Consider the following 12,372-nt stretch of genomic DNA (forward strand, 5'->3'; position numbering starts at 1 on the left):
TTCATTTTTATTTTAGTTTAATGTATTATATTAATAAGTGTAGTAAAAAATGTGAAGATTATATGAGTATAATTATGGTATGGTTAGGGATTTTTTGTTTGTTATTGAAATTTTTGAATGTTTTGTTAAGATGGGTGAAGATCAATGAATGTATGATACTGTAATGTCTGAAAAAGTTTATATGAATGACCAAAATGAAGACGAAGGTGGTGTGAATGAAGAACATGTTAATTGTTCTGATACGTTCAATACTTCTCAGGTATTAATATGATTTATTGTTATTAAAGTAATTAAATGAATGTTTGTTGAAGACTAAAGTTGTATGGATTGCATTGTAGGTGTTTGTTACCCGTGATGATGTTTTACAATAGGCTCGATTCGTTGCTTATGAAATTGAATTTGTGGCGGTGATTATGAAGTCAAACACAAATAATAATATTAGAAGAAGGACCTCATTTGTTTTGATTGGTTATGAAATGAGTGGTCAATATAGGGCCAAGAAGAAGGATTTGGTAAGAACATGTATTGGTAGTAGAAAATGTGAGTGTCCCTTTAAGTTATGTGCAAAACCAGCTGTAGGAGGCGAAGGATGAATGGTGAATTTAATCTGTGAGAGTCACAATCATGAATTGACGAAGTCTTTAGTGGGACATCCATATGTTGGTAGACTGACTAAGGATGAGAAGATCATTGTTGCTGATATGACAAAGTCAATGGTGAAACCAAGAAATATTCTTCTAATGTTGAAGGAGCACAATGCCAATAGTTATACAACAATCGAGCAAATATATAATACAAGAAATGCTTACCATTCTTCCATGAGAGGCAGTAATGCTGAAATGCAACAACTAATGAAGCTTCTTGAACGGGATCAGTATATTCCTTGGCATAGATTAAAGGATGAAGATGTTGTGCGTGACATATTTTGGAGTCATACTCATGCAGTCAAATTAACCAATGCCTCTAATTTGGTATTTTTGATAGACAGTACCTACAAACCAAACAGGTACAAGCTGTTGTTACTTGATATTATTGGTGCTTCATTCATGTCAAGGCTACTCTACATCAGCATGTCCATCTTCAGGTGCTTCATTCATAGCCATTGTCGCCACTAGATGTTGAGCAACATTTGGTTCAACAAATTTCATGGTGCTACATGGGCGGCTGTCTAAAAGGATATGCAGGTTGTGTCGGACTCATGAAGGGATGATATATCAAGTAGAACCAATCCATGTAATCCGATGAACATTGGCTAGACACTACACATATTTGACCCACCGGTGCAATGTATTTAGAAAACTGAATTCATCTATCATTAATGTCTTTTATACAAAAAGAAAGAGCAACAGGGTGTGGAGGAATGGTCTTCACATACCCAAACTGTCGTACAACCCTCTCCGGTCGATGTATGACAATAGACGAACCCCATCTAATATGTCCAAAAAATAAAGAGATAACTTCAAACTCTGTGAAATGCATGGTGGTCACCATACATAATCCAACATACAACATCAAACGTCAATCTATCCAACTGTCTACGATACGTTGATACTGGTAATGCCTTCCGAGACTTCCAATGACAGACACGTGGAATAACCAACAGAGGGAAAATGTTCGTAGATCCAACACTGCACATATTTTCAAAACAAATAAATTTAACACAATTTTCAATATAGAGTAAACAACTAAATATATATTTTCAATAAAAATTCAAATTACTTGTAAAAGTGTGATATATCCTGCAAGTTGTCTAGTCAAGCTCTTTGACGCATCATTCAGATTGTCATACATATGCACCAATGCAACAACTCCCCATGCGTAGCTTCCACTCTATGTCAGGTCCCTTAATGCGTCCAAGAATACCACATGAACGTGTGTGACACTCTTGTTAGCAAAGAGTGTGAAACCAAGAAGATGCAACAAATACACACGAGCTGCTACAGTCCACTATGATGCGTCACATTTGTTTCGATATACGTCTCACAGTTAGGATAGTCAAACATATGCCACATGGCATTGTATTGTCTCAGTTCTTGCCTCTTTAGCACTTACTTCAAGAAATTCGACTAAGAGCAATACGACATCATCCACATAAAGAGACTCAAGAGTATGGAATGCGCTTGTAATTGGCAAATGCAGCAACGACGCCACATCATCCAAGGTGATAGTCACTTCTCCTACTGACAGATGGAAACTACCGGTTTCCTTATGCCACCTTTCTACAAAAGCAGACATAAGTCCCCGATCACCAGTATCCAGCGACCATATGATCAGAGGACTTAATATTGTGGTAGCCTAAGCCTTTGATCTCAGGGGCATGCCTGCAAAATTTCTTGAACTTTCTTCCATGGGAAGATAATTTCAGCTCAAGACGTTCCTAAAAATGATAATATAAATCATTTCAACAAAAAGTAACAATTACTTACAGAAATAACATTTATTTAAAATTATAAATATCTCTCTATTCCAAACTTTTGCGGCCACATGATAAACATAATCTTGCAACACTGATGTGTCGTAGGGTCCGCCTGGAAAACCCTCAGCATCAGTTGACACATGGACCTCGTCATTTGTATGCTCTATATCGTGAACATCCTGAGCAATAAGTGTAACTTTTCATTGCCTATGTGCAGATGCTATGAACCTTCGTCGTTGGGGGCATCATCTGCATCACAGTTGACTTCTCTCCCTATGCCTCTTCCTATAACCTTTCCTAAAGTCCGACCCAAACCTATGGTTCTAATCATGATCTGCACATTAAAGGAGTCATAATAATTTGTAAGCGTTCAAACAATATTTCAATCAATCCCAATTTAATAATTCATAAACAATTTTTTATTATATTTTCATTAACTTTTTTACTACTTTAATATATTGATAAATGCATATAGATTTTTTTTTTAAAAAAAATATAAAGTTGACAACACTAATTCTAATAAAAACTTAAAATAATGACCAAAATAAAACTACAATTTTAGTTTTTATTTCTAACAAATAACTATTTCATTTTTCAACAAATTACTATCACAATAACTTTAAAAAAACTTAACTAATGATTTTTTATTTTATTTTTATAGTTCCATATGAATTCTAAATTGTCAAATATATACTAATAAACATTTGAAATATATCATATCTAACAAATTTATAAAACACTTTTTAAAATATCAAATATAACAAAATCTCTAAACTTAATGAGAAGTTACAATATTTATGTAATTAAAATAACAAATATAACAAATTGTAATTTACTAATACTTTTTAAAAATAATTAAATCACAATATATATATATATATATATATATATATATATATATATATATATATATATATAAATACATTTGTTTTAAAATAAATAAATTACTTAAGTTCTTAATAAAAATCAACTACAAAAAATAAATATAATTAATTAATTAATTAAAATTACAAAAAAAATTACAACAATATTTACTTGTTACAAAAGAAAATTTTAAACAAAAATATTATTTAATTTTTAATTTTTAAATAATTCTAAAGTTAATTTTTTAACTCAAATTGAAAAATTAAATTAAATTAAATATACTAATTAATAATCCATATAAAAAATACGGATTAACAATTCAAATACTTTATACAGATCCCTAATCATCCCAGCATGAATGCTCAAATAAAGGAGAAATAAAGGAGAAGAAGACAACTTACCAGGATTGCAACAATAAGGTGACTACGGTGGCAGCGCAATGGCACCAGGAATGACTAGTATTAACTAGGAAGAAAATATTTCATGCACATTTATCTAATCTTCTTTGTTATAGAATGACTAGTATTAACTATTAGGTAAAAAGAACAATCTAGTTCAAAGTTTGAATTTCTTTAACTAAATCATTGATGGCCAATAAAATCCAAATCTTTTGACCACTATTTTGATTACAACTGATTTTCCCCACAATACAATTAGTAAAATTGTAAAACCAATGTTAATAAACTGATAAGCATAAAATCGACAAAGAACGAAGTTACAATGGGATCGTAAAGTCTCAAAGAAACATGCAAATGATATGCAAATCCATCGAATACAAAGAAACATGACAGAAGAGTCTTGCAGAAGCCTCAAACAAAACCATGATCTTAAGGAGTTTATCATAATCGCATTCAATTCACTAACCAGGGAGATTAAAAAAAAACTGGTTAATAAAATCAAAAAGTTCCAATCAGTACTCTTTGATTTCAATCAGTATAATTGTAAAACCAATTCTGATATATCTTCTATAAAAGGAAGAAGATCACGTTTGGTTAGTAAGTGTGATTTTTTTTACAGTTTCTTATATTTAGTATAAACTAATTTTGATAACCTATTTTTGTAATAGGTAAGGTGTTCTCTATTTTTGTTTCCGAAATGTATTAAACTATATGATTTCCATTTTATAATATCTAAGTAGGTTAGGTGAGATTTTTTTCAGCTATACATTTCTATCTATTAACTGATTATTTAATGATTTGGTCATAATATAAGGTACTTGAGTTTATTGAGGGGCGCAATTTGAAACTAGTTGTGTAATGTTATGTTGTTATTAATTGTATCCTTTCCAAGTCACCAACTTTTATGATCTAAGAGTAAAGTCTCTCTCTAAACCATTACTAACCTATAATTTATAATGTTTTGTTGTTGAGTGACATGATTGTGGTGCTACAAGTTCAATCATTATCTCTTTTAATTATGGAGTTCTTGAATTTAAATGTTGAAGCATAAATGTAACATCTCAATGTAAAGGCTTATGATTTGCCTACGTGTAAAAGGTATGTGATACATTTCACTTTTAAACAAATAGTATCAAGCTATAAGTTTTTGTATGGAGTTCAGATGCGGACTTTTCTAAGCTGAGATTCTTCATTCAAGAATTAATGTAGGAGATTTGTGGCCTGAAATCCAACCATAAGTTAGGTTTTATGAAGAGACAAGCTAAAATTCACAAAAAAAAAAAGGAATAGGAGGCAAGTTAATGGAGTAATTCATGAACCAGTTAGGATAACTCCATTTTATCCTAGTGATCTCTACACTTTTAATCTTGTTATTAATTAACAAGTTAATGTTTAAATAAATTAATATTTATGTATATTAGATAGTTGTTAAAGATTACTAACGACTAAGCCATTTGATAACGTTATTAACTTTTACTAGCCCAAGAACCCACTGCTTATTAAATAGTAGAAGAAGTTATTCGTTGTTTGATCTTGAAGTTGCATTAAATATTAGAGTGAAAGTTTATTGATCATAATGTTCCTACAAGGCTTGAGTAGAATGGTCTCCTATGAAAATATATGTGGGTCAAAATAAAAAATAAAAAAACTAAACGCGATATTGAGTGAGATGTATTATTAAAATAAAATTATGGAACAGGTATCATGAAATATTTAATAAAGAATTTGATTCACATAAAATAATGTACTTTAAAGAATCAATAATATGATTATACTTATTAATTAAAAAATTAATGGAAAATGTTATAATAAAATTGCATAAAATGTATAGTAAATTATGAAATGTTAAAATATATTTTTTTGACAGAGTATCTTATTTTTTATTTATCCAATTAATGGTTAATTTTCATATTTTATATTTAAAAGTATACTCTTTTATTTCAGTATAGTCAAATCTTAAAATATACTAGCAAAATCATGTGCACAGTTGGAGAATAATTTTATTTTCTTTCTTTTTTATGAAATGAGAATAATTTTTTGGTTGATGGATTATAAAACAAAAATCTATATTAAGTAAAGAGAGTCGTTAATTTGAAGTGTTAATAGATGATTCAAAACTTTCTCAAACTCCTGGACATGGTTTGCACATAAAGGCCTAGAAAAAAAGTCTCAATGCAGCCCATATCCAAGAAAAGACCTAAAGCCCAAAATAAACTAATAGAAACATGATAACTAATTAATGATTAATAATAATTTAATTTAATAAAACACTTCACAATTTTTATTCAATTAATTAAGAAAAATGTTATTTATTTAAACTGTTTCAATTTAATAAAATAAAATCTTCATTATTCACAGTAGCTATCTATTTTCGTTATACTCTTTTACATAATAGTAATTATTATTACATTATAATAATATTCCTATTTATTACCCATTCTTATTTTTAATCCTCTATGATCTATATTTATAAACTAAAATAAATATTTTATATGATAATTTTCTAGGATGTATTCCTCATGTAAGAATTTTGTTTTTCTTCCAATAAAAGTGTTTTTAAGAGTTTTTCTTAACCTTTTATATCTTTCCATCTATCATTTTCATCTTTAATTTTAAATAGAATTATATTTTTAAAAATTATTAATATTTAAAAATAATCTCACATCATAATATAAATTATTTATCATAAAATTAAAATATAATTACATATTAAAATTTTAAAACATTAATTATAATATAATTTATATGTTAAAAATATTTTTTTATTATAAATTTTTGTTATTTAAAATAAGCATTTTTTGTGTGAATTAAAATACTAGTTTTTTTTTTAAATCCAAAAATACGCTTACTATACATGTAAAAAATTACTAGTTATAACTTATAACACTATACCTTTAAAACGCATTCTTTATTCTATAATAATTAAATCCTTCGATTAGTTAATTTATTTTATGAATAGGAAATATTATTAATTTTTCTTAAGATATTGATTAGTAAATTTAAAAATTATTTTCATAAAAAAGTACCGCTTACATATTGTGAACTTTTATATATTAATTATTGAGTTAATACTTTTAAAATAAAATTTAATTTAAAGTCACTTGATATGATTTTTTATTATATCATTCAATTATAAATTCGTGTATATATCATATGAATTTTATAATAATTATTTTAAAAAATTACATATAAAACAAATTCTAATTAATTAATAATATTAAGCAAATAATAAATGAACATTTACTTCATTAAAATATTTATTAACAATATATAATAGTTATAGTATCTAATGAGAAAGTTTTTCTTGTTAAATATAGTAATTATAGTCTTTGGTTTTTTGGTTAGACATGAGTAATTATAGTCTTTTGAACCTAATATGAATTAAGCATTAGTGTGGGATTTAGTCATAATTAAATTTTATCATTCTTTTCTAAAAGTGTATTATACAAAAATCAAACTTAAATATTCTTCTATAAACTTAATGTGTGTTGTGAATTGAATTATAAACTATATTCATTGAATTCATAAAGATATAGTAAGAGAAATAATGTTAGTAAGGCGACCAAATCAAACCAAAAGGGTATGGTATCAGCAAATTCATCAAGGTAGTGTTGCACAGCCAGGCAGAGAAAGAGGGTTGAAACTTGAAAGTGGCAGAGGAGCCAGATAGCATAGGAGATCCGTTGCAGCGGTTAGGAGTTGTGAATGTTCCAAAAAGCAAACTCAGTTGCAGGTTGATGTTGTTGCACATGTGCTGGCTCTCACTATTCTATTCTATTACTATTATTCCTCATTCTTCCACCAACGAAACACCACTATTATTTCCCAATTCCAATTGCTTGCCAGCCAGTAACAACAACACTTTCATTAACACCCATTCTAGCTCCATGCTTGCATTACCACATGTGAGAAACCAAAACCAAAAATTGAAATTTGATGTACAGTAACATCACAGTACACCAACCATATCCTGTTCTTCAATTTTCTAGCCGAACAATGATTAGTCTACCCCCAAAACATTGGAAGAAATTAAAAAGTTTATTAAAGAAGAATTTCAATACTCTCATCATCTGTCCAGCAAATAATAAACTATTCCCTTTGATCAATGTAGTTTTAATCTCTACATGACTTTATCGCCAGAAAGGTTTTATAAATATCACATATATCATGTAAGACAACTGAACTCTATTCAAATTAAAGAAAGATTTTTATAAGTAGCAAAGTTGTTCTTTCTCCCAATATTTACAGATATTTTATAGCTGTTAAATAAATCTTATATATCTGATGCCAGCAACCAGGATCAAAACTGACATACATGCATCATGCATAGAAACTAAAATTAAATTTACAGTTTTCTCTTGTAGAGACTAAACCTTAAAATGTAACAATTATAGAATCCAAGTAATTGAATAGTTTAATCAGAAAAAGAAAAAGAAACAACTAGACAAGTAAATTCTGGTGAAGAAGATTTGTAATTTGGAAGCAGAGAGTAATTAATTCTCTCCGTTGTTGTTATAAATTTCCCTCTGGACATTAAAACACAGAGCGGCGTGAATTCCCTAATTAGCACTACTATGATATCCACACACAAACATTGACTGAAAAGAAGGGTCACAGCCCCTAACAAGAGTGGAAGTGCAAAGCGTGTGGAAGGCGATGGTGGCTGTGGTTATGGTGGTTTTGGTTTGGAGCAGACTCTTTCTCGATTCGCCACCGGAGATGGAGGAAATCGTCGACGGAGCACGGGAGCTTGAGTGGGCCATCGGTGTGGTAGCCGTAAACCTCGCGAGCCTTGTCCAGAAGGCGCTTGAAGAGAGGGTGGGAAAGGTAAGAGATTGGGATCACGAATCTTTGAGGGGAATAGCCACCTTCTTCGTCGTCTTCTAAACCCACTTGAACACCAAGGAATCCTTTCTTCACCTTCATCTTCTTCTCGTCCTGCATCACTCCAAGTGCTAAAGCATACGGGATGAGTCTTAATATATAGTCATGGAGGGGTATTTGTTTTAATGCATAATTATGGTGTTTCTTAGAGTGTGTAACGTGGGTGACCTAACTCAACCCCAAAAACTAATTCAAGGGATGATGATTGTCTCTTATTTATATATTTTAATGCGAAATTATTTTTAGCCAATGGGACTTTAATTATTTCCAAACAATGTTAATATGTGAGAGATTTACATTAATGAGTCATATCTAAAGAGAATTTGATACCATAATTTAATTCAAAACTTTAATCCTCAAGTTTTATGAATCTTCTCTTAATTTAATTTTTTTACTTTATTCGATATGAGACTTCATTTTATACTTATATTTTAAAAAATACAATAGAATTTTATATCGATATGTTAACTTTTGGGATTAGTTATGGAAGGTTATAAAAAAATTATTTATTTTTATTTTGATATAATAATTTGTGGGGGTACAGTATTTAGTATGTAGGAGATAGGAAAGGAAGGAGGGTGGTGGGTGGGCAAGTGGGGAGGTCAATGATATAAAAGTAAAAGGAATAAATAAACAACTCTTGGAGGAACATAGGGACAGAGTTTAAAAATAGAATGTGTAGTGTGAGTGTGACCCTCGTTTTGTTGCTTTTCCGTAGAGGGGCTAGTGACGGCAGTGTCCCGAGTGCCTGGCCGCGGAACAGAGGTACGCTATACTTATTTTTTGTTTGAGATAGTGGGACACCATAATTGTCTTAAAATCTAATGGATCAAACACTAATTATACTTACGATACTGGAATTTTATATATTATGAGATTCTAACTCAGATGAATGCAAGATATCTTATATTAATGCGTTAATCCTTTGGCTTAACTATATTTATTATATACATGTTTAAATATCCGTTGCAATCAGACATTGATAACAAAATGAAGTTTACGTAAGCATTCTCCCAATTCCTTTTGTGTTTAGTTTCCAGTAAACTATTAGATTTGGTATCAAAATTCATTCAGAAGTCAACTTGAAATTAAACAAACATGCTTTAAGTGTATTATATTATCATGCCTACTTACATTTATCTTTGTTTTCTTAATCCACGAGATTACGGATTCACAATTTTATTCAGATTCTACTGTTCTTTTTTTTTTTTTTTTTTTTTACAAAACTCTATAGATATCTAGAGTCTAGACTCCATAGATATCTGAAAAAAATAAATATCTGCTTAATACGGATCAGTCTGGAGTTAAGTATTTACCCACAAAAAAATAGTAGTATAAAGATGGGCACTGGTAGAAACACGTATAGAGCAATGGAAGCAATTGCCTTCACAAGCTATTTATACCTTTATTAAAGAAATTATACATTTAATAAAAAAAATTGCCCATGTAAAAAGATAATTATTACTTCTGTAAGATATTTTTTTACAAATGAATATAAAAAGTCATAACATAGACGGTAATTTGTCTTTTTTCCGTTGAGATTGTATATTTTATAAAAAAAATCTCTATGAAATTAAATATTATAGACTATTTTTTGTGCATATTAAAAAAAATCTAGATCAGTTATTGGGGATGAGTGTAGATATGGGTAATACCCGTACCTATATATATTTATATATGTATTAAAAAATCTTATGTATAGTAACATATTGGAAAGATAAGTTACAATGTTTATTATAATATTAAAGTTTAATTTATATGAATTATTTGTGTAAATTATTGTTACACATATACCAAATAAGAATTTACGGTAATGCAACACTACATTAATAGGATGATATAATAAAATAATCAAATTTTATTTTTCTGTGTAAAAAAAGAATCTTATTAACATTAATGTGAATTATATTTCAAAGACAGTTTATATTCCACTAAAAGTATTTGATATGAGGGTTAAAAATATACTTTCTAGCCCTCCTTTTATATGCATGCAACATTTTTTATTCATTAAAATTTATTTAAATTAACAAAAATAAATAAAATTATTAAATAAGACATAAGATTCACAAACTTTTGTGATTTTTAATAAATTTTAGTAACAAATGCTACTCAAGCCTTAAACATAAAAACAAAAACAAAAAAGTCATATAAGGTGGACTTTTTTTTTAACTGATGCAAGTTACACTTAAATATAAATAAATTTAATTAATTTTGTTATATTTAGTTATATCATTTCTAAAACACCTTTGATTGAATTGTGATTTTATTTTTAATGATATTTCTTCTTATTTATGATGTCAAATTTTAATGAAGAATATTTTAAGAAAAAAATAAAATTTTTTTTATTGAGATTAGTAAAATTAATGCAATTTGTCTTTCTTAATTAGGGTAAAATTAATTATTTTCTTTTATCATATTTGAGTTCAAAGGAATTATTCCCTTTTGTCCTTATTTTATTTTAAAGACTAACCAACTAAATCACCAAGATTAAGAAAATTATTAATTTAGATGAGAGCATTGTATTATACTAAAAAAAAATTACCCTTGTTAACAAAACTTATAAACATTAATGAGTCATGTTTTTCTCGCCATCATGTCATTCTAGTAGCCCGAGAAATAGGAAAAATTTTAGACTTCTTAAATAATTTTTTATCATTATGACATTGATGTAAAATATCTATTAACTTTGTCGATGAATAAACTGTATCGAGAAACCTGACTCATCTAACTTTTATGGTATTTTTCCTTCCAATCACAATTTGTTCATCCACAATACTCAATCAAGAGATTTTGCTTAAGGAATCCGAGCCTAGTGCAACTCGAAAAAACATATTGGTTTTTTCTAGACCATTATGATAGCTAGTGAAACTTGTTAAATCATTATGATGGTTAGTTGGAATTCATTTATAAGAGAATTTAATGTTTAGTACAATGATATGTGATAATTCATTTTTTTTAGGTTTTAAAGAGTTATGTTATGATGCAAATAGGAAACACTTTTATAATTTAGAATCAAGTTGAAATTTAATTAAATGAGAGCTTTTTTTTTTCAATTGTGAGAGCTTTACTTTGGTTCTTAAACAAGGAAATAAACACCAACAAGTCACTAGTTAGAGTACTACTAGACTCGATTATCTTAAGTAAGATTTGATGTTCAAACTTTGTGAATAGAAAAAAATATAATTAAAAGAAAAGAAACTCACTAGAGGTGACTAGTCAAATTCTTTTATGGATATTAGACATCAACATAACCGATAGATATTCTATATCAATAATATGGTTAAAAAAGGAGAACCAAATGTGATTTTATGAAAGCATCTTTCCATGACCAAAATCACACCACTTATCACTTACATTCTTATTTTCTTGAGAGTTAGATCGATACTGTTCCCTGAAAAAATAAAAACTACTATTCTCTAAACATAAAATTTTCAAGGCAATTTCATATTTTTTTCGTGTTCATATCACACGAAAATAAGAAAGTAAAATATCAATAATTATAAGGATAAGTTTAGAAAAAAATATACAAATTATTGATAAATTTAATATTATAAAAGTCAACAAATTTATCATACATGATGAATCATAATTAAATGATAATATAAAATTTTTTCACACTATCAAAAGAAAAAAGGTTATATACTAATAGTATAAATTTTTTTGCATAGTCATCTAATTACAATCCATTATGTATGATAAGCTTATTAACTTTTAAAATATTTACTTTAAAATAATTCAAACAGTAATTTATGATTGGATTACAATGTAAAATTATTTTAGATTTTGAGTGTATAAATATTAAACTCCACT

The 12,372-nt window shown here is 28.2% G+C and overlaps 1 protein-coding gene across 1 annotated transcript; it reads right to left on the reverse strand.

Moving 5' to 3' along the window:
• Positions 1-7,888: 7,888 nt before the first annotated feature.
• Positions 7,889-8,628, reverse strand: LOC100306049 (putative SAUR-like auxin-responsive protein). Its single transcript, NM_001249834.2, has one exon. The coding sequence runs from the start codon at positions 8,620-8,622 to the stop codon at positions 8,299-8,301; it is 324 nt and encodes a 107-aa protein (NP_001236763.1). The 5' UTR covers positions 8,623-8,628; the 3' UTR covers positions 7,889-8,298.
• Between the last annotated feature and the right edge of the window lie 3,744 nt (positions 8,629-12,372).

The sequence above is a fragment of the Glycine max genome, chromosome 6 (genome assembly GCF_000004515.6).
Source record: "Glycine max cultivar Williams 82 chromosome 6, Glycine_max_v4.0, whole genome shotgun sequence".
In the NCBI taxonomy this organism is placed as follows: Eukaryota; Viridiplantae; Streptophyta; class Magnoliopsida; order Fabales; family Fabaceae; genus Glycine; species Glycine max.